Source organism: Rosa rugosa, chromosome 1 (genome assembly GCF_958449725.1).
Source record: "Rosa rugosa chromosome 1, drRosRugo1.1, whole genome shotgun sequence".
NCBI classification, from domain to species: Eukaryota; Viridiplantae; Streptophyta; class Magnoliopsida; order Rosales; family Rosaceae; genus Rosa; species Rosa rugosa.
The window spans coordinates 24017749-24042204 of NC_084820.1; the positions used below are offsets into that span (position 1 = coordinate 24017749).

At 39.2% G+C, this 24456-nt stretch overlaps 1 protein-coding gene across 11 annotated transcripts; it reads right to left on the reverse strand.

The window, feature by feature from the left end:
• Positions 1-4100: 4100 nt before the first annotated feature.
• On the reverse strand, positions 4101-8568 carry LOC133724336 (peptidyl-prolyl cis-trans isomerase FKBP16-4, chloroplastic-like). 11 transcript variants are annotated; one of them, XM_062151037.1, is made up of 9 exons: positions 8071-8568; positions 7461-7518; positions 6780-6854; positions 6129-6206; positions 5612-5689; positions 5206-5356; positions 4920-4993; positions 4490-4551; positions 4101-4341 (listed from the first exon to the last, which is right to left on the reverse strand). In XM_062151037.1, the coding sequence occupies exons 1-6, from the start codon at positions 8142-8144 to the stop codon at positions 5330-5332; spliced, it is 390 nt and encodes a 129-aa protein (XP_062007021.1). In that variant the 5' UTR covers positions 8145-8568; the 3' UTR covers positions 4101-4341; positions 4490-4551; positions 4920-4993; positions 5206-5329. The 11 variants fall into 11 exon arrangements, 8 of the variants coding, with proteins under 8 accessions (XP_062007021.1, XP_062007017.1, XP_062007020.1 ...); XM_062151033.1 differs by having other exon boundaries at positions 4781-4993; XM_062151036.1 differs by lacking the exon at positions 4920-4993.
• Between the last annotated feature and the right edge of the window lie 15888 nt (positions 8569-24456).

Genomic DNA, 24456 nt, shown 5'->3' on the forward strand with positions numbered 1-24456 from the left:
CCTTTCCGCCTATAAAAGGTCCACCTCTCTCTCCTCATTGATTACGCATTAATTATCTTACCTAACGTTACTCTGTCAATACAAATACATTAACTAACTTAGGCATTGGAGCAGAGAAGACCGCCAACCGCAGTCTCCCCTCTGACGGCCTGTGTATTTCACTTGACAGGTGACACAAGCTCTACATTCACCTCAGTTAGCGGTCCGAGCCAGGACCAACGTTAAACAGGATTTTGCTACCGCTAAATCACTAGCATCAACAGATGGTTAAAAGCCGCAACATCTTCGAATGTAGTATGATTGATCGACGTATTGTCAAACATACTATGACAAAGAGAATTTGAATTTGGAACTTCAAATGAAAAATTAGTTACGCAGTTGGCTATTAGAGCTACAATCTCACTCGATTGATCGATATCTATCCAACTAAACTTGTTTCACCAATGTCTTGAATGTTGATAAATTCTTTTTTTATTTTTTCTTTTAAATAAAGGGCTGGTGCGGCTGCCCTCAACCCTTAATTAATGAAACTGTTGAATATAAGGGGGGAACATTGAGCCAAAACCCCTAATTACAATAACCATCTAGAATATTTCCCAAAATAATATGAGCAACTTCTACGTAAGACATGTATTCTAACAAGTACCAACTAGCAAAGAGTGCTCCACTGGCTACTCTATTTGCTTTGACATAGCGGTGACATAACGGAAAGATAACTCGATATGTAACCCGATTACAACATGACATAATTACCATAAGCACAGTTTTCCTACTATGTTGTCGCTGGAGGATAAATCTGACGACTTGAATGTTGACAATTTTTTTTATTTTATATTTTATATTTTAAATAAAAGACTGGTGTGGCTGCCCTCAAGTCTTGATTAATGAAACTATCGAATATGGGGGGGACATTGAGCTAAACCCCTAATTACGGGGGACATTGAGCTAAACCCCTAATTACAATAAGCATCTAGAGTATTTTCTAAAATAATATCAGGAACTTCTACAGAAGACATGTATTCTAACAAGCACCAACTAGCAAAGAGTGCTCCACTGACTACTCTATTTGCTTTGAAACAACGGTGACATAACGGAAAGATAACTCGATATGTAACCCGACTATAACGTAGTATAATTACCATAAGCACAGCTTTCCTACTATGTTGCCATCGGAGGATAAATCCGACCACACTTAGCTTCACCCTGCACTAGGCGGCAATGACCATTTGAGAAGTAAGGAACTCGCCGCCTACCTAGAGCAAACAAGGCACTTTGAGTGCACACACAGACACGTAGACTGACTAGTCCTACACTACATATGTAGGGACTTATTGCTCGCAAAAAGCGCAAGAAAACTAAACAACATAAAACAATAAAAGCATAAACTAAAAAAGCAACCTCGGTAGAGCCCCAGAGTGTGCCCAGGCCCAAGCCCAAGTAACAATGAGACTACAGCCAACCAACCAAGCTCAGCCCAATTATGCCATCACCTGCCTCGGGTCGCCACCACCTGCAAACGCCACCGCTTGCGTTGGAGCCCCGCTTGCATCGAGCCACCGTCTGCCACAAACCACCGCCTGCAATAAACAGCCATCTACATCAAAACCCCAAAACCTGCCTCAAATCTCCCCCACCTGCATTGAAATCCCACTTGCCGACAGTCACCACTGGCAACGTTCCTCTACCCTGATTGTCCCAAGGCCAATCTTCACCAACCACCCTATCCAGCCCGGATCCGGGAACAATACCCACAACACCAGTCCAGGATAGCATTACCCGCAAAAACCATCCCCGTCCAAACCGGTTTCGAACGATCACCACCGATCCCGCTTCCCTTTTTTCTCCCAAACCAACAATGACAGCCGGGTTCACTGATGCCTTCCGACCCGCGATTTCAACCTGCAAAAATCGAGTCCTAGCCTCCTATTGACTCTAATCTCACCTACCACCGGACATCGACCCCGTTGATCAAGAGCAAAGCCACTCCAATCAAGAGAGCCGTGCCCACCCATCAACAGATCCAAAAGATCCCGTCCGACAACAGCGTCGATGGACGCACCGTCGGACGGAGGTTAAAACCTTTTCTTCGAAAACCCTAGTGCAGCGGCTAGAGAGAGAGAATGTTACGACAAATTCTTTTTATGAAAATGACAATAACTAGGGTAGGGAGAATTTGAAATTTGAACCTTATGGATGTTGTTAAGGCATTTGAAAATGTTCTCAAATTAATCATTAAAATCGCCCGGTTAGAGTTTTGATCCTTGAAAGTGTTTTTGACTAACATTTGCTATGTTATATATATATATATATATATATATATATATATATTACTAATGCCGGTGAGCTGTGACCTGTTGGTAAATTATAATTCCAACATTATAAAAGTTATAGATTCGATTCTCATTAGCATATGTAAGGGTGGGGTGGGCTAAATGGTTTTCTTTTTAATATATATATATATATATATATATATATATATATATATATATATATATATATATATATATATATTGCTAATGAGAAATTCGAAGTGACTACAAACACTCATGACTTCGATATTATTCTGGTTGACTTCCAATTGGCAGTAGCAATTGAATACAAAAAGAAAAATCATGTTAGAAGTCTCAAACCATATCAAATATTCGATATTAATAAGAGAGCTTCCAGAGTAGTCAACTAGCTGACCTTCAAAAATATCATACCCGCCAAACACCACAAATAATGGCCAAGATTGTCCACCAGTACACCCAACTCAGCTAGTCATATTTGTAGTTGCATGCATACCAATCTCTAATCAATTTCTTTCCCACAATGAAGAATAATACAGCTGTCCTCACAGTTGAAGAGTTGACATGCACAATTATCAACTCTCTATTTCTTCTCATTATATTGTCAACTTCATCAATATGAAAAAGTGATGAACATTCAATAATAAGATTACCAACCAATGATTTGAAAAAGTCTCCTGCTGGTCGCGTAGCTTTCATTTTCAGCTATGTATTACAAGTTTTTTTTTTGGTAAAGAAAACTTCCATTGCAAAAGCCGAAAGGCAGATACTTACAACAGAAGCAAAGAAGGAACAGAAATTCACTATGCCAATAATGCCTTCAGACGACAGATATCATCTGTCGTCTGATATGTAAATTATTTGTTGTGTATCCAGCTGCCGTCTCTTATGGCATCAGACAACAGATATCCTCCGTCGTCTCTTCTCACTCAGACAACAGAAGTTTTGCAAGGCTCTGTCGTCTGAACAACCCAACATTGAAGGATTTGGGACTTTCTGTGGTTACGACACATTAATGTTGTTCAAATGAATTACAAACTACAGTTTTAATAAAACTTCTGTTGTCTGAAAATAAATAAGAACACATCTATATGTTGTCTGAAGTTACCAAAATAAAGGCTTGTTTGACAATCTATTGTCTGAATGCATTTTTGAAGACATTTAATTGTTGTTTGAAAATCACTTATAACTGGGTAAATTATGCTCATCTGTCGTCTAAATAGTTTTAAGACTTTATTTTTATGTCGTTTGTCTTGTATTCCAACATTGAAGGATTTGGGACTTTCTGTGGTTACGACACATTAATGTTGTTCAAATGAATTACAAACTACAGTTTTAATAAAACTTCTGTTGTCTGAAAATAAATAAGAACACATCTATATGTTGTCTGAAGTTACCAAAATAAAGGCTTGTTTGACAATCTATTGTCTGAATGCATTTTTGAAGACATTTAATTGTTGTTTGAAAATCACTTATAACTGGGTAAATTATGCTCATCTGTCGTCTAAATAGTTTTAAGACTTTATTTTTATGTCGTTTGTCTTGTATTCCAACCACAGTTTTAAGTATTTATGTTGTCTGATAGACAAAATAACTATATGTAATCATGTAGTTGTATAGTACTATAGTTTGATTGAGGTCAGAAACTCACTCTTCTGTTGTTTGAAGCACATTTGAAATATAAATAACTTGTTACTTCTGTTGTTTGATATAACAAGAAACAATAGATTTTGGTACGATTTAGTTGTTCATTTTCATGTTGAGACAACATATGTTGTAATCTTGTGTTGATTGCTAACCATATGAACATCATTCATTTTGGAACAATACAAAAGGCTTGTTATATCATCAAAGTCAAAAGGCTTGAAGCCAATTCAGAACATAATTTAAGAGAACACCAAGCAAAACTAGACCACTTCTAACCCAAAAACAAATAATTATAGAGTAATATTACTCCAAAGCAATCTACCATATATATATATATATGGAATTGACATGGCGATCTGCAAGCTCTCCTCTCCCAGTAAAATCAACACGAAAGAGTCAAAGCAATCTGCATCACACATCAAAAGGGAGACATAAGTGAACTGGAATGTTAAGGCATGAACAACTTAGCTTTGGGAATTTATTAAAGTCCATTTCTACAGCCATGAACTTGAACTTTTGCAAACTCATAGTAAACATGTTAAGGTAGAACATACTGAATTTTCATGGAATTCGGATTTAGGACAGCAAGGAAAAAGATGAACATAATCTGACTGAACTGCGGGAGTCATATAAAAAAAAAATTCTCAGCAGCATGGTCAACTTAAAAATTCACCAAAAATTCATTGCAAGTCCAATTGACATGAAATCAGTTTTGAAACAACCATTTGAAATGCATAATTCAATATACATAAAAACCAGAAGATAAATGATTCAATTAGGAGTTCAAATCTCAACAAAAAATCAGAGGATACATTAAAAATGCTGGAACTTTCCCAAATGCAGACCAAATTTGGAAGAATCACCGAAAATTCACTTTGCTTCGGAATAAAATGAAACTTTCCAGATCCTTTGTTAACTAACAAAACAGAAACATGTCAAAATTTCAGTATATTTGAAGATCATTAAGTAGGGTAAAACAAATACCAAAGAGAGCTGTGCTGCGGGGCAGTTTCTGCAGAAGTCCAAAAAAAGTTGGCACCTATCCATGACTGCTTAGACTACAATTTTATAAGAGATTAAAAGAAACCTAATCACTCACAAGTCCCGACTCCCAACCAAAAGATTATCAATTCCAAAAGCTTATCAATTTATTAAAATGGATGCTAATACAACAGAGAAGGTCATGAAGCAATCTAGAAACTAACAACTACTTGACTGCACTATGTGATCAATTTTGTTTATATATTAAGTTTACAAGAAAGGGTATTACCCATGGAAGCTTCCCAGCTGTTTCAAAAGCAGAATACTTGTTGATGGTAAGCCTATGGGACTGGGAGTTAGAGGTAGCAACTTCATGGGTGATGGATTATCTCCAATCAACTGTTGGGATTGGATCAGCTCCATGGGGAATAAAATATGCCCTGCTCCCACAAAGAAACAAATAGTAAGACTTAAAAACTAAGTTTCAGCTCATCCTCCAGATCATGCATACCTATATGCCTTTAGGAAATATATATAACCTAATACTAAAATGCTAACTTTGAAATAACATCAGGAGACTAAGCATCTGCTAATCATGGATGTTTGAGTTAAGAAATTTAAGCATTGAATGCACTTAAGTTCGCATAAAAAGCCTGGAAGAGGAAAAGAGAAAAGCATCCATAAAGTTCTGTTACCTCTATTGTTGCATTTGGAGGGATTTCTTGGACTCCTTTGCTTCCATATGCCAGCTCAGGAGGAACTATAAGCAATCGCTGAGGAACAAAGAATCTAAATCAAACAGTTGATAAATTATTGGGACCCAAAGGGATACTTATAATACATAATAAGAAAATAAAAAATTAAGAAAAGAAGTAGCTGTCATTTCAGTTGTTCAAGTGATTTCACTTTCATGACGAGTATCATAGAGAACAAAAAGATGTCCAACACCTTGAACAATTATTACCACAACAACTCTAAAACTCTTACACAGTGAGAGAGGAACAAATATACATCAGATGTCTGAAATTCAGACTCTATTAATTAGTCTTTACATAAATCCACATAGATGGCTTAATACTAAACGCCAAAATGATAATGTAGGAACTTGTGACCTCTTCTGCAAAGTATAAACTCAATTTATGCTGCAACATTGCTTCAGAACATAGCAATGAAACTTTATATGCCAAAAACAGATCTCACTGGGCCTCCTACCCGCATGCCTTTTACACCAATATCTAACCCCTTGAGGACTGATCCCTTCTCAGATTGGCCTACATCAAATCCGTATGACTGCAGCATACAAGCATATGCACATTAGCTAAAAGATTTAGAAACACACACAAACATACATGCACATTACACTAAAACAATGGTTAGTGCATACTGCATGGACTCTGTTGATAGAAATTCTTCTTCTATCGTATAATCAATATAATACACATTACACACTTCCAACTAAAAACTAAGATGCGAAAATCTCAAATAAATGATCCATGTAGACAATTGAACAGTCCGAGTAATCAATACAATTTTTCTCAAAGAGTTCAATGTGTGAGGATCAATGAGATTCAGTTAACGAGCGGTGACTCATCATATAAAGAAAACATTAGTATGCATGTGAATGCTTAATGTAAGAAATAATTTTTTTTTTCTTTCTGAAATTTTACTAATCAGAACTGTTTTGCTACATAGTAATGCAGTTTATGGTCTAGATAGTTATTCTGGGAACTAAATTCTATGAGCATAAAATTGGTTGGTTCCTAAATTGTCGTTTAAGAGGAGAGTGACAGCAATTGAAATTACTGTCAGAATGACCTATAGTACTAAATATACAAGTGAAGAGCAGCACCAATCTATCCTTACCATTCCTCCACCAACACCAAGTCCTTGTCTACTTGTCATGAAAGTGATACCCTTCCACTTTGCAACATAATGAACCTGCAAACAAAGATGCATAGTTAAATTGCATTCATCGTACTTGAATTACTCATATAAATATTTGGTAATTTGAAAGACTCTTGAATTACTCATAGATTTTTGGTAATTTGAAAGACTCTAATTATGTGTTTAAGCAACCTTATCTGAGGTCAAGTTTACTTTAAAATCTATGACAGAATGTATCCATTACATGCTTAGTTGATTTTTGAGGATGCAGCTAATGAACAACTCTAATCCCAGAAGATTTGTGAGGGCTTCTTACTTCTCAGAATGTCTATATCATGGTAGATGGAATCGGATAATAGTACAAAGTATCAATTAGTGCCATTCGTAAAACAGTGTAAAAAGAAGATAGGAAGAATCTAGAAGATAGACCTAAAAGGCAGCCAAGTAACACATCGGAAGAGAGAATACTTGAGCAGACAACTAGGTACGAGCATAGTGAGGTCCTACTGGGAATGTCTCAAAGGTTCATTTGGTATCTAGTCAAGTATGGAAGCTTAGTAATATGTGATATCTAATAACACTTGGTATTGGCATATTCTTGGAGACAGTATTGATCATATATACTCAAAATATTGAAATTTAACTTGATCACAACCGTACTGCAACCCGGGATCCTGTCACTGCCTTAGTTCCATTCCCAACCTTCAAGTCATAGTACCTGAGGAATAATACCAATACTATCAGAAGGAGAGAAATATATGAATAACACTATCTTATGCCCAACAGAAAGATATGAACCTTCTTCTAATGAAACAAATTACCATAGTATGGCATGGAACATCCAAATAAAGGTTAAGAGTTAAATTCTAATAGCTGTGTCTTATTATTGTCAGCACCCAAATTCTGGGAAAAGTTCTTCTGAAATTTTGATCAGAAATTTCCATTTAAAGAGAATTTATTTTGAGGTGTATTTGGCTACATGTAGCATGCCATCGTCATGTAAGCTTCAAGCCAGCAATGAAATGCAAAGTACCAGCTTTTAATCACTCAAATTCAGAATGAAAAGCAAAGTACCACCAGGCTTCCATCACTCAAACTCAAATACCCTAGAACTTTGACTAACATGGATCTGGGATTTCGTTTGGAAACTAAAATCCACAACATTAATGGCAAAGTTGTAAACTTAAACAACAAAGGGATGGAATCTAAATAAGAGATTACTGATAAAGAATTTATCTGGGCAAATTGAGATGTTGATTGAAAACCTTACCTTCGTTGCAGGAAATTCATAATCTTGGATACCAATTCTCTGCAATGAGAATAGAAAAGTGCCCTTATTTGCATGTGACCAAAAGTAGGGTTCGTATTTAGGAAGCGGCAACTTCTGCCGGAGATGATAAGGCATAGATTCGATAGGAACTAAACTAGCAGAGAACTTGGCATCTAGGAATGGGATTTTAGGGTTTCACGAAGAGAGATCGAAGGGCTCAAGCTTGGGTTTTTAATTTGCCAAAACCCGAGCAACATGTAACCTCAGCTGACGATAGATCGGGGCCTCGAGATTAAGCGGCTATGAATTAGATCCAGAATGAAAAAGATCAAAGCTGAAGGCTTCAAAGAGAGAGAGAGAGAGAGAGAGAGAGAGAGAGAGAGTCTGTTTTATAAATTGGATTGCTGCTGGGTTTGTTGCTCTGGGTTGCTGCTGGGTCGAGAACTCGAGATAGAGTTAGGCGCGAGAAATTGTGTTTTTGATGTTTTGAGTTTTTGACCAAGTGTGGCAAAAACACGGGCTTGCTAGGGCATCAATTTGCGTTGTAACAAAAAAAGTTTTTGGACACACAATGATAAGTATGAAACTCAGACAACATAAATTTATTGGTTTATTCATACAACAGTTATCTGTTGTCTGAATTTTTCAAAGTTGGAAAAAATGAACTAGTATGGATTTTCATGTTATTCAGACAACACAATTAGTTTATTATGTCGTCTAAAAAACTTGAAACATGTCAGACGACATAAAACAAGTTTTCTGTCGTCTGAAGGCATTATTGGCATAGTGATTAAACAGACTTCAGGAAGGGTCAATAGAAGCATAAAAAAGAAGAATACACATTAGGGAGAGAGGAGGATTAGACCACCAATCTTCCGAGACACCCTGCACTTTGCAATAGAAGCTATAAGATCAGCAGCAGCATTGGCATCTCTACTGGACCAGAGACAGTTTACATGGCCAAAGTGGCCACTTCAGTCTCGAATCCGAGAAACTAGATGCGTAGCAGACCAATCAACCGTAGATAAAGGATTCAAAAGAGCTGAATTCAGGATCAGTGAATCTGATTCAAGTTGAAAAGAAGAAAGGGAGAGGGAGGAGGTTAGATGAAGGCCAAGGTCGATAGCCTGGGCCTCAGCAGCCAGAGAAGAGGAAGCATAAGAGCTTATGGCAATCCCGCCAATGAGGTTTCCCGAAGCATCTTGAGCGAGTGCTGCAAGACCACAAGGAAGAGATTGTTCATCCCATGTCGCATCAGTATTTATTTTGATCTTTCCAGAAGGTGGAGAAGCCCAAACTTTGGAGGCTTGAGAAACAGATGCAGGAGTGGGATGTTTTGGGGACTGAAGATGCAGAGGGATGGACAAAAACTCCAAAGAAGCAGCAAAAGATCAGGTAGAGACAGAGGTGGGGTTAGGAGGAAGGTGATTAAAAATACATTCGCACCTGTGCTTCCAAATATACCACATCATGAAAGCCACATGAGTTGGAAAAGAGGGGTCCGTAACCGCATTACCACCATTTTCACTGAAAAGAGCTAAAAGCCACGCATCCAAAGATGTAACTGATTGCTGATCAACTCAGTAGCTAAGAGGGTGAGAGAACTAGGCCTGCAGCGACTAGGGATAGAGAAACAAAACATATTCAGTGGTTTCAAGGTAGGTGTCACAAAGGGGCACATCGGAGTGTGAAAAGATGCTTGTAGTGCCGATTCCAGTTGGTAGCCAGAATATTTGTAGTAGCACTCCAAAGAAAGTTCTTTATCTTTGGAGGAACTTGAACAGTCCAAATCCATTTCCAAACAGAGGGTGAAACAGAGTGTGAATGATGTGGATGATCAGTGAGCATAGAACCAAATTCTGTCACTTGTTAATTGTAGCCACTCTTGACTGAATAGATACTAGAAGTATGAGCAGACTAAATTGAAGTATCGAGGTCAGTAGGAGAACCGAAATAAGTGGCTTGGATTGCTTCAGCTGGTAGGACAGTGTGGAGTGAGGAAAGGTTCCATAAATTAGTTTCCCGATCAATAATTGATGCCACTGGAATGTTATTCAAAATAAGTGGAGATAGGGATCGCAGATTGAAGGAAGGAAATCTAGGAATCCAATTATTAGACCACAAGTTAACATTAACACCAGACCTAATACTCCAAAAGGAACCTGCAGATAGAAGGGACCGGCCTTCCAATAGACTAGACCAAGCCCAGGAAGGAGAAGCATCACGGCCAGCATCCCAAAAAGACCCAGTATATAAATAGCGACTTTTTAACACTCTAACCCACAAGGCATCCGGATTTGAGTGAAGACGCCAAGCTTGTTTGGTGAGGAGGGCAAGATTGAAATCAGCAACATTGCAAAACCCCAAGCCACCTTGGGATTTCAGGAGACCAAGAGATGCCCATTTTTTCCAGTGAATACCTTTAGAGGAGGAGCTTCCCCACCAAAATTTGCAAGGGCCGAGTTTATCTAGTTGCAGAGAGAGGCCGGGAATTTGAAGACTGTCATAGGGTAGGCAGGAACCGCCAAAGCAACAGACTTAATCAAGGTTTTTTTGCAAGCTTGGGAAAGCGTTGATTGATGCCAACCTGAGATTCTTTTCTCAATCGAATCTTTTACATACGATAGAACAACCACCTTTGATCTACCCCACATGGTAGGCAGTCCCAGATATTTGCTCCGAACAAGGAAAACTTCCATTGCCAGGGCAGAGCTGATGAGGTTAACAGTTTGAGGTGTGGTCTTTGGGCTGAAGAAGAGGGAAGACTTCTGGTGATTCACAAATTGGCCAGACGCAGCATAGTAATGATGAAGAGTTTCCAATAAGACCTCACAGTTATATGTAGTAGCCTTGAGAAAAAATAGTGCGTCATCGGCGAAAAAAAGATGGTTGACCAGAGGACCACCAAAACCAATTTTGATTGCATCAAGAAGCTGATTTGCACATATTTTCCTTATCATGGTAGAAAGAACATCGTTGATAAAGAGAAAAAGAAAAGGGGACAGCGGATCTCCCTGGCAGAGACCTCTAGTAGGCTTGAATTTCTTTCCCGGAGTCTCGTTTACAGTGATAGCCATAGAAATGGAGGTAACACAAGACATGACAAGGCGAACCCAGGCATGGTGGAAACCCATTTTTAACATAACCTGGTTCAAAAAATCCCAGTCCACATGGTCATAAGCCTTGTTCATATCTAATTTCAAAGCAAATTCCCCTTCTGACCCAGATTTGAGAAGTTTAAGGCGATGGAAGAGTTCATGAGCAACCAAAATATTATCTTGGATTTGTCATCCAGAAACAAAGGCTGATTGGTATTCAGAGATAAGCACATGCATGAATGGCTTTAACCGGTTTGAGATGATCTTGGTGATGCTTTTGTATGCAAAGTTGCATAAAGCAATTGGTCAGAACTGCGAAGCAAACTGGGGGACATCAACTTTTGGGATCAAAGCTATATGGGTACAGTTGAAAGAGTCAAGAATTGATGCTGTTTCAACTGATTCAATCATTGCACATAGGGCGGTTTCAACTAGTCTTTTGGTGCTTCCGCTACCTGTTAATTAAAATACATAGGGCGTCAGAGGAGAGAGGCCTAAGGTCTACTCCGATGCCTAAGTCAGTCAATGTATTTATGTTGACAGAATAGTGTTAGGTTAGTAGTAAATGCATAATTAATGAGGAGAGAGGAGATGACATTTTATAGGTGAGGGAGAGACTGATCTCTTTCTTGTTTTCGATGTGGGACTGATATACTTCAGTTCCCAGCTTCTGATGTTTCAGCGAGGTGACCTTGGCGCAGCGCGTGGCGACGCTTCACCGGTGGTCTCGGGCTGAGCCAGCACTCAGATGATAACCCGCTTGGTGGTGTTTCCGTAGGTTACACCCTAGCTGGTTGTTGGTACCGCTGGCGGTGGTATGAGTGTAGCTCATTATAGCTAATTATGGTTAGGCAAATGCTTAGGTAAGTACACACCTCGTCCCCACGAGAGTGTGAGCGCCGATAGATCGAGAAAAGGAGTTGCGATAGAGTGGTTATGAGCGTTTTAGTTCGATGAGTATTTAGAATTTAGGGTTGACCATGTGGATCGAGGTCGAAATGATGACGAAAACATGTCAATTTTTTAACATAGCCATATTTCCCTGCCTTAATCACATCTAACTGTCGAATTTATCAAATTCTATTTCTTTCAACTTGTTCATTTTGGAATGTATACTTTTTGCAATATGTCTACAACTAACAAAAATGCTAGACTGCATTAGTAGGCTATAAAGATTTTGTGCGATCTAAAATTTTGGGACATTTATCTCATTGTGATTCGGCTTTCTTTATAAAAGTATAAGCATTTATAGGGTTGGCAGCATTATATATATATATATATATATATATATATATATATATATATATATATATATATATATATATATATACATTCGATTTTGCCTCATTCGGATTCATCTCATGAGAATTATTTTTTCAAAGGATTGCGCCTCAAATAGCTTGTATCTCAAAGGGATTGTACCTCACTCGGATTTTTTCTTGAGCAAATCTCTCCTCGACAAGTTATTTTCTCCCTGACTAGATATTCCCGCCTCGACGGGATATTTCCACCTTGAAACACTAATCTTAATTCAAAGCCTTCATTGGCTCGTTTAATAGTATTAAAGACACCGCTCTCTAGAAAACCTTATAGCGACCTTTGACTGCAAGATCTTTTTCCTCGTCTGGCTGCGCCTAACTTTCGGACTGGTTTCCGACCGCTCTGATGTTAGCAGGCTGCTGCCGGGCGGGTACTTTGATACTATTGACCGGGCCTCCCATCGAGAGGTGTTGTACTCAAGGTTTGCAGGGGGCTTTTGGATGTAGATTCTAGTGGACGTCGCTGAGGAGTGGTTGCCGTGTTGCACAGTTCAGTGGGCCTGGTCAACAGCGACGGAAGGTGCTAAATCGAAGGCGGCACCGGTCATGGGTGCTGGATCAAGGGATGCGGGTCTGTGGCGGTGTTGGGTGGAGGTGGCACGGTCCTGTGACATCGTTGCAGGGCGGCGGATCAGGCGGTGTGATACACTAAAATCAAGCGCGCAATTTAACCCTGCAATAATGTCAAATTGTAGTATAGAATAGGTAGGCATCGTTCAAGTCGGGGATTGAGGGAAGACAATTAATCACGAAAAACACAAAACACAAGACAATCTAATTCTAAATTAAAGAAAAATGTCAAAGAAGTAAAAAAAAAAATGGCGAGATAAAGAAGGGGACAGAACAGTACGTTGCAATCCTAGAATGAAATTAATTTGAGGTTTTGAAGATTCAAACGCAAAAACAAAGAAAACAGATTTTCAATAAAGGTTTTGAAAATCAGATGGAGAAAACTTAGAGACTCGAAAATCCACCACCAATTACAATCGAATGATGTTAAGTTAACATAGTTTCAATTACGTACTAAGGTGTGAAATAGAAACCAACCAAGAAACAAGTCGGAGCAGATCATGTCCCTTATTATTGCTTCTCTAAGTATTTAGTCTACGTGAACGCACAATAGCTAAACCTATCAAATATGCAATCAATGTGTAGAATGCTATCCTATCAACAACACATATAGTGTCAACATGTTTGAAGCATTAAGATCTCATGGAAACGATTGGTTATAGAGTAGCATCCTAGTGTGGAACGCCTACCTAGCACGCTATTCTAGTTGTTTAAGACATCAACTTTTGTCCAAAGCCTTGCATACTTGTGGATTAGAAAACAAGACGATTAGGTGAATTATTTTCTAGATCCTAGCTCCAATTACATGCATACATCCTAAGTGTCAACCCAAAGAACATAAACACATAAAAGTTTTCCGTCAAATAGAAATAAACAATCAATCTCACACCAAATTCAAGAAACTAAATTAAAAAAAATAATTGTTCTACATAATTGGGGCTTCAAACCTCGCCCCTAACAAAAAGAAAGTCAGTTACAGATTGTTTTGAAAACCAAAATAAAACAAGGATAAATTTCAGTTTAGTACCCTGTGGTTTGGAGGTAATATCATGTCAATCCCTGCTCTTTCAATTTGATCAGCAACACCCCTGTGCTTTCAATTTCAATCAGTCGTGCCCAAATTTTACTGTTCCGTCCAATTTGAACGTTAACTTTGACTGGATTGACAAAGTAAAATTTGGACGGAACAGTAAAATTTGGGCATGGCTGATTGAAATTGAAAGCACAGGGGTGTTGCTGATCAAATTGAAAGAGCAGGGACTGACATGATGTTACCCCCAAACCACAGGGTACTAAACTGAAATTAATCCATAAAACAAATAGAAAAAAAGAAGAAAAAGATGGTGGCGGATGAAAGAAAAAAAGATAGAAGAGAAGGTGAAAGGTGTGATGTTTTATTTGTGTTGCAGAGCCTCTTTATATAGGAGATGCACAGCCCTAATTTCTTTCTTCAACTTTGCTTGCAATTCCTTCCCTAGTTGCTTAAGGTTTCCTTTGATTGGTGACAATGGCAATCACTTTGTAATTAATCTTGTGGAATTCTCGTAGCACTCTCCTTGAAAATTGCAGCATCAATAACCTACCAAAAACGCATAAGAAATCTGTCCAAAGAAGATTCTCGGCCAAACTGCCTTGTTTTGACTAAGATTCAATTTATGTCTCTGAAGCTTCATTCTTGGACTAGGAAAGACTTTCTCTTGCTATGTTTCTGGATGGTTCTCGACTTCTACATGTTCTATGACATCATATCTTCTAGAATAATCAATAACCTTCTAGAAAAACTCCCAGTAATTGCCGGAAAAATCTCCCAAAAAGCTTTGTGAAAAGCTTAGAGTTTCTGCCTTATTGAGAAGCCAAATTTGAGCTTGATTTCCTGCTGCCTCGTTGACACTTCTGACCAGTTATTTTGATTATGTTGAAGTAAAACATCATGTCTTTAAGAAATGCTGGCCCTTTCTTCAAACGTACACTTGGAAGGATGCAAGAAAAACTCTCCAAAACTGTTCCCGAAAAGCTGATTTTGAAACTGCAGTTTTCTGCTTTGCAGAAACTGTTTTGCACAACGATTTCCGTGGACTTTCCTTGTTATTTCTGGCCATATGAATGATCAATTTAAGTTCTTTGCATCAATAGGTCTGGTCCATAGCTTATTTCCCCCATTTAAGCTCCTATTTCTCTTGAAATGCCCCATTCACGAAGTACCTAAAAAGAAAACAGAGTTAAAATAGTCTTTTTAAAGGAAAAAAAAAAGTGTAAAGGATTGCACTTTATATTTGTCGCATTTCATGCTCCTATCACGGTGCTGCTTAGGGCTGGGCGATTTCACCCAAGAGGCCGAGAAATCGGGTAGATCCGAACCAAAACCGACGATTCGGGTCGGTTTTGAAAGCAGATTTCCTCGGTTCGGGCTAAACCGCACCGATTACAACGTTTCTTGGGTCGGTCTCGGTTTCCATATTCTCAGGCCCGATTAGGACCGATCCAGACCAATTATATGTACATGTCTACGTGTCTAATTTTAATTGGTTCTCATATAAGCCTATAGAGCATACCCTACACTCACTTGCAGGCAATCACCCAACAATCCATTAATCCCAAATTCCCAATTTCATTTCGATTCTTCAACCTAAAATCCTAAATACCAGTCCAAGACTCCAAGTCGTCCTCTTCAGATCGAGAAAATCTCAAAACCCTAGCCCTTATTTCCTTATGTTCTTCACTTCTTCACTCTCTAGTGTCGATCACTCTGTGTCTCGATCAATCACCCATGGATTCCTCCACTGGAAACGCAGAACAAACCCAATCCCAATCTCAAAGCCATTCCAAACCCAATTCAAATTCGGAATCGAGTAATGCAAACTACAATTCCAAGTCCGATCCTGACACCGAAGTTGTCGAGAATGTTGTCGTCCCTGCAACCGCAACCGCAAGTACTGGTACTCCATCTTCTGTTGGAACTCCATCTACGATGACATCGTAGCGGCCACAAAAACCCAAAAAGAGATAGAGAAAGAGTACATCCACAGGGTCGAGGGAACGTTCAATGGTATGGGAGCACTATGAGAAGATTGACAAGCCACTGTATGAGTTCAAAGATGGAAAGAAGGTCCAGGTTGGGACTACCAAGCGGGCCAAATGCAGGTACTGCTCTACAGACCTTGCTTGTAATCCATACGATAATGGTACCAGTAGCTTAAAGAGGCATATAGAGGTTGTGTGTAAAAAATACCCTGGTAGGATAGATCTGGAAGAGTTTCAGCAAGTGTTTGTAGCTGGTGGGAACTTGAATGAACCTTCTTTAACTATGAGGACATTTAGTCAAGATGCTTGCGTAAGAGCTTGTGTTGAGATGATAGTAATAGACGAGCTGCCATTTAGTCACCCGGAGAAGGAAGGGTTTCAGAGGTTTTGTAAAGTTGCATGTCCTAGGTTTAAGACTCCTTCTAGGAGATTAGTTGTAAGCACATTTTGGAAATTGTATGATGTTGAGAAGAAGAAACTTAGGCAGGAGCTAGCTAGCCACGGTGTTAATTTAACCACCGATATGTGGACATCGGTGCAGAACATAAATTACATGGTGGTTACGGCTCATTTCGTAGATGGTGGCTGGAATTTACACAAAAGAATTCTGAACTTTTGTGTAATTCCTAATCATCAAGGGAACACCATAGGAAGGCTGTTGGAAACATGCCTACTTGAATGGGGAATCGAGAGAGTGTTGACTGTGTCGGTGGATAACGCATCAGCAAACAAAGTTGCTATCGATTACATTAGGAAAAAGATGCTGACTTGGAAAAAACAGCCTGTTTTAGAAGGCAAGTGGCTTCATGTGAGATGTTTAGCTCACATTCTCAACTTGATTGTGAAATCAGGGTTAAGAATGATGGATAAATCTGTGGCTGCGATTAGAAATGCAGTTCGTTATGTTAGGAGTTCGTCTGCAAGGCTTGATGTTTTTAAGCGATGTGTTGCCATAGAACAATTGGATTGCAAGAAGGTGTGCATATTGGATGTGCCAACTCGGTGGAATTCCACCTTCTTAATGTTGGATGTAGCCCTTGATCTTCGGAAAGGGTTTGATCGCATGACGGAAGAGGAAGACTTGAAATACAAGGGTTATTTTTCTGAGGATGAAGTTGATGATGATGAGTGGTTAGAAGTGCCAAAAACAGAAGCTGCAAACATCACAAAAGAGAAGATAAAAAGGGTGGGGCCACCCGTCGAAGCTGATTGGGAAAGAGCAACTGTTTTTGTGAATTTCCTCAAGGTAGACGGCCACTTTTCAATTCTGCATTTCAGTTGATGATTTACAGTTTCTTTAATAAATTTGAGTTATGCATTTATGTTTCAGTTTACACACTTTACACTTTACACATTACACTTTACAGTTTCAGTTTACAATTTATAGTTTACAGTTTCAGTTTACAATTTACAGTTTACACGTTTCAATACTGCTTTCTGCATTTCTGCTTCAGTTTACATTTTTCTGCATTTCAATTTTGCTTCAGTTTACAGCTTTCTGCATTTCTTCTTCAGTTTACAGCTTTCTGCAATTCTGCTTCAGTTTACAGCTTCCTGCATTTCTGCTTCATTTTACACTTTACAATTTTCTGCATTTCAATTCTTCTTCTTTTTACAGCTTTCTGCATTTTGCTTTAGTTTACAGCTTTCTGCATTTTGCTTCAATTTACAGCTTCCTGCATTTCTGCTTCAGTTTACACTTTACAATTTTATATATGCAGGTATTCTATGATGTGACAATGAGGATATCGGCCACAAACAGTCCCACAGCTCAGAAAGCATTCCATGATATCGTGGCAATTGAAGCTGAGATTGACGACCTCTTCGACCGGCCTGAGATGTGTAATAGAAGCAATACAGAAAAGATCTTGTTTGAGATGGCAGTGAAGATGAGGAGCAAGTTTAAAAAATATTTTGCAAGCCTCGATGACATGAATCACTTGCTTTTGGTGGCTTTGGTTTTAGATCCTCGATACAAGCTTCGCAATTTTGAGAGGGTATGTAGAACATGGCTTAAACTTGATCCTGCAACAATCAAGCATAGGTCTGCTCAGCTGAAGGAATTGGTGGTGAACCTCACGGACTTGTATGCATCGTCTTTGGGCACCAAAAAGTCGAGACCAAGTGGCAATGAGGCTAAGAATGTTGCAACAAGTGGTACTGGCACCTCTAGCACAAGAAGTTCAAGAACCCAAATGAGTGGGAAGATGGCTGCCATGCAAGCTGATTGGAAACAAGAGTTGGAAGACTCAGATCAGACTGTAGTTTCACACGAGGTGGATAGGTACCTGCTGGACCCTATTGAAGACCCTCCAGAACATGAAGATTGGAAGCTTCTTGTATGGTGGAAGCTTAATGGTTCTAAGTACCCCAATCTTGCATTAGTCGCCAAGGATGTGCTTGCAATTCAAGTAAGCACAGTTGCTAGTGAAAGCTGTTTCAGCACGGGGAGGAGGGTAATCGATCCATTCAGGAGTTCACTATCTGCAAACACAGTGGAAGCATTGATATGCTTCCAAAATTGGTTGAGGTCAGAAAGCATTCAAAGCATCGAATATGTTCCAACTGTTGAGGATATGAACTTCTATGAAGAAGTTGAGAGAGGTACAAATTTTTGATCATTTGAATATTTGAGTTTTGTGTTTAATGACTTTGCAGTTTGCAAATTTGCACTTTTGGGATAATGTGAATTTGTTTTTTCGTAGACCATGTGCTTCGAGACACAGCAGACAGTGCGCAAGCCAAAGCTGCCAAAGGGAAAGGAATCAAAGCAGCAACTCCATCAACAAAAAAGCAAGCAGATGTTGCTATTCCACCAATGAACAAGCAAGGAGCTATGGCAGCACCAAAAAAGGCTGCTGGAAGTTCAAATAGGGCAAGAAAATAAAGAACTACCTACTGTGGAAGTGCTTAACTGCTATTGTTTTAAACTTTTTTATAAATGTTCTTTTTCATTGAAATAATGAACTGCCTAGTGCCTACTGTGGAACTGTGGAAGTGCTTATTGAGTTATTGACTTATTCTCATGTTGTTGAGATGTTGCTTATTGTTGTTGTCATATGCAGATTGTTATTTGAGTTACTTGAGTAATTGAGTTATTTGTTATTTGTTTATGGCTTTAGTTTGCAGATTTGGATGACTTAAGTCACTTAACAGTCTTAACTACTTAAGTGTGCATAGTTGGATGGCTTTAGTGCTTTGGTTTTCAATTTTGCATAGTTTGCTTCAGTTTGCATAGTTTGGCAGTTTGCTCACTTGCTAGTTGCTGATTTGCTTCAATTTGGATAGTTTGGAATTTTAAATAGCATTTTGCTCACTTGCTGCTTTGCTTCAGTTTGGACATGTAGTTTGTTATTTGGAATTTTGGATAGCTTCATTTTGCAAGGATGTGCTTTTGCTTTAGTTTGCACTTTGTAGTTTGTAATTTGGATAGCTTCAGTTTGCAAGGATGTGCTTTTGCTTCAGTTTGCAGTTTGCAGTCTGTGAATCTGCATTCTGCAATTTTGCCGTTTGCATTTTGCAACTTTGCAAGTTTGCGTTGTTTTGCAGATTTTCTGTTTTCACTTGTTCTGTGCAGCTCCGCCAACTTGAATTAGTCAATTCTGTTTATGTACTGAGGCTGAAAATGTCATCATTGTCATGTGGAATTATGAAAATATGAAGTAGGTTACCTAAACAGCAGTAAAAACTGAAATCTGGAAAAAATGGTTTCTTGGCCCGAAAAACCGACAGACCGAACCGATTGTGTTCGGGTCGGTTTCTAATCGGTTCTAACATGCAAAAAAAACCGATCTGAACCGAACCGATAGTGTCGGTTTTGGACTCGGTTTTCATCTTTTTCGGACCGAACCGATCCGAACCCAGCCCTAGTGCTGCTTCGTGGTTGCGGAGTCTGGTGGAGTTGCCGCTGACAATCCTGCTAGGCCTTGGGGTTGCGCTTCAGCTCTTTGGGCTGTTGGGCTTTCAATTTGGACTAGGGCTTTGGCCCTTGGTCCAATCCTATGTTAAAAACATAAATCTGATATGGATCATATAAAACCAAACCCTAGCTTTATATATATATACCCCCTGCATTCTTCTTTTGCATTAATATACTTAGGCCTGTGAAAATTAACTCAGTCTTAGAGATCTCGACCATTACAATATTAGCCACATCTTTTGTTGCCAGATCTCAATCATTGATGGTAGTTCATCTCCATAAGGAAAATAGTCAAATTGTGGATTTTGATTATGTCACACATGTTGTGATTGATTGATCTTATCAATATTTAGGTGAGCTTCTTCAATCCCTCGGTCGAGTACAATGTCACAGACTCTTAGTCTCACAATGGCAATGATGTTATTTTGGAAATTGTAGAAGCTGAGCTAATCTATTCGATCACTTGTGCAAAAACTGGGTGAGAGGGTCAGCTAGCCAAAATTGGGTATGAAATTACTTTATTTTTTTTCCATCACAGAGCCTAAAATAGATTTGAGGACCACGAAGTCTATATGCCAATCTGCCCACCTAAATCACTTCAGACAATACAGCTTTCTTTCCCCGGGCACAGGATACCTCAAATTAAATTTGTTGAGTATAACGCATCTCTTTCAATTTGATTCACAACCTTTAATTACTTTTTGACTTTTTCCTCTCTTTGGTACTAAACTACTGATCTAGTAAAGAAGATGACCCACAAAAAAAGAAGATGACCCAAAAAAAAAAAAAAAAGTAAACAAGAAGCAAAAGACGCTTTTGCAAATTGCTTCCTTTAAAAAGTTTTTCAAAACAACCATGTGTATAAAATGTTGTTAGATTGTTTAAACCTATTTAAGTATTCACCGTACTTGAGGACTATTTCAAAAATGAGACATAGCAGCACTCTGTACGGTTTTTTTTTTTTTTTGGTAATAAGGACCTCCATTGCACAGCCAAAAAGGCAACAACAAACAACAGAAGAAAAAGAAACAAAGAAGCTAAGAGCAAGTCCACTGGTTTGCTCTTGACTGGTCATAGTCAAGAAAAATCTGATGTGGTGACCTTGAGATGGATTTTGCTACTTCCACCGGTGGTTTTTTGACTGGGAAAAACCCACCCCTTCTTGACTACAGCCAAGAAAATAGTCAAGTCCATGACTATTTCCATGACCGACCAAGCCCAGATGCCAGCTAGGCCCAGGCCTGATCGTGGCTGACGTGACGAGGAGCTCAGCAATGCTCGACGCGCCTTGGGAGGGAGTGGAGGACTGGGCATCGACGCGTGGCGCCGCAAAGGACATGGAAGTGGAGCCAGACGCTTGTCGCGTAGCGACAGAGATAGGGGCCGGCATGCCACGTGGATTCTTCCCGTTGGTGGGTTTTGAATTCTGGGCCTAACGGTCAAGCAATCCCAGCCCTTCATTTCAATCAAATTTGCAATCCTACGGCTTACAATTAACATGTATATATATATTTGTAACGTTAAGAAACGGTAACAAAGTAAATTTTAAAAAATTCTAAACATTTCTCTATAAATACCTACCATTTATTTTACATCTCACACCCAAAAAATTATCTTTCATAGTAACCCAATTTTGTGCTTCCTGCTCTTCATATAGCTCTCATCTTCAAAATGTATTTATATCCAATATGGCTGAAGAAAGGGGAAACACAGGTCCAATGGCCGGACAAGAGGGAGATCAAAGTGAAGATGATAATATCCAAGACAAAAGGAGATGGACGGATGAGGAAGATGTTCAATTGTGCAAGTCTTGGAAAATTGTTGGCCAAGATCCGGCTGTGGGCACAAATCAGAGAAAAAAAAAAAAAAAACGACTTATGGAGGCGCGTGAGGCGACACTTTGTCGCAAATTGGCCCCAGAGCCGATCAGCTTCCTCTTTGCAAGGAAGGTGGAAAATTTTGAAGGTTGAACTCTTTGAGTGGCATTGTGCATTAAGGCAAGCGAAAAATTGGTACAAGAGCGGTTCGAATGCGGTTGATGAGGTATGTATTTGTTGATAAGTCATTTAATTTGTTGATACATTATAGTAAAATTGTAATACCCCGAAAAATCCAAATTAATTTCCGTGGATTTTTAGAAATGATTTCACAATAGTGGGAGCGAGTACGAGGCTCTGAGAAGTTGTGGAATTAGTTCGAACGATTAATTTTCGAAAACGTACGTTATTTAGGGGCACGCGAAAATCGACTTTTTATACGTATGGAATTTGGGAAAACTTCCTTCATGAAAGTTGTAGAGCTCGTCGACACGATCGCGTGCATATATGGAACGCAAAAATCGGAGCTCGTAAGAATTAGTTATGTTTTTTTTGAAAACGTTTCCAGTTTAATATAAAAGCTTCCTTTTTTGTTAATTTTCCAAAAATACATTAAGTTTCCAAAATTGGAAACTGAACATTCTCTCTCTTCCTCACGCGTCCGAAACCGACGGAAACTGGGCAATCCTTCGCCGGCGTCTATCTTCCAATTCCGGCCACCTCTGGACGAGCAACCACGTCCATCAGCTTCGCCTCACTCCTCCGAAGCCATCTGTGGCAACCTTGCACGGCGGCACGGCCCCTAGCGGCGGCGGCGGCCCGGTTTCGATTTAAGCTCGATTTTGGTCAACGCCGGTTTTCTCCTAGCTCCGGCCACCAAAACTCACAATCATTAGCTCCTTGAACTCACCTCAACCTAGTGATCATGCTCGGAGAAGGATCGCACCTGGAGTGAAGGTTTTCACGTTCGTCGGAGCTCGACTGTTCTTGATCGAGAATCAAACCTTTCGATCGTGATATCTCGAGCTGTAGTGCATCGTTTTGATTGATTCTTGAACCAGTGAGTTCGCCTTGATGTTCTTAACAACTCTCCAGAAGGGATCGAGGCCGGAGGATGAAGTTTTCACGTCGAAATCATAGCATATCGGTTTCTGCATTTCTTCGCCGGTTTCTGGAAAAATTCCGGCCACTCCAACTGTTCTAGGTAATTTTCGACTACTTCCGGTCATTTTCAGACTTCATGCTAGTTATGAAAATTGTTAAGCTTGTTGAGATGAAGAAGGGCAGCCCGGCCCCGACACCATTAGCGGTGGTCGGCGGCGGCTCTGCCACTAACTCCGGCGGCCCTTTCCGGCCACCTCCGGGGATCAAAAATATGGTTTCTGTACATTTTCAGATTCTATATTTCAATACGATCATTTCGATATATTATACGCAATTTTTGGATATCGTATGATTAAGTTATGAATTTTACGATTTCGATCGATTTCGATCGTTCGATTTGTGATCTGTGAAGATCGGACCGTCCGATGGACTTGTAGTTTTGTTATGTTGATCTTATGACTGTCCCAGTGGCTTTGTGTGGTCATGGGCGAAGATCCGACCGTTGGATCTTCGTATAATTGTGAAATAGTGATTCGGAAGGCGATTCGTGAGAATCTAACCGTCGGATTTTCGTATAATTTTGAGGAGATGTTTGTTAGAGTGATTCAAGAAGATCTGACCGTTGGATCTTCGTGATAATTTTGGAGGATGATCCTAAGGGCGATCCGTGAGGATCCGACCGTTGGATCATCATATAAATTCGATCTGGCCGTTGGATCATCATTAAATTAGAATCCGACCGTTGGATTTCCGTATATGTGTGGTTTATGAATGATTGCTAAGTTAAGATCGTATCTGACTAGGTGATTGACGGTTTGAGTTAGTGGACGATTGTGGATCGTATTTTGAGCGGAATTGAAGACGCAGCGGGATTATCGAGGTGAGTAAACCTCACGTGGTTCATATTACGAACCGAGTACTTTTAATTAATTTATTTTTTTGTCGTCATTGTGTGAACTATAGTTGGTATTAATGGGCATTCCTGTGTGAATGTCTATCTATATATATATTATTTATGTGAAATAATATGTATTGTTGAAATTGTGAGATATTATGTACTGTTATGGTTGTGTCGAGTTTATTGTTGAAAAGCAACAATATTGTGAGAGGTATTAAATTTATTGTTGAGAAACAATAAATTGTTGATTTGTTGAGATATATTGATCTGTGGAGATCAATAGGTCACGGGGGTGACCATGGCATCTATTAGTGAACCACGCCCTTGTACCGGGTAGGTGGAAACTAATAGCATTAAATCGTGAACCACGCCCTCGCGCCGGGTAGGTGGAAACGATCAGTTAGAGCTCTAGTCTGTCTGCCAAATGTTGAGTGACCTTATGAGGGTAACGGGGAGTGACTCATAAGTGTATAATATTTATATATATATATATTTATATATATATGAGAGTGAGAAAGTGAAGTGGTTTTGTGGTGATCATTGTAATTGTGATGTTTCTACATTTCTATACTTGAGTTAAAGGAAATGTATTTTATTAAATCAACAGTTCTTCTTGTTTACTCATACTGGCTGTAAAAAG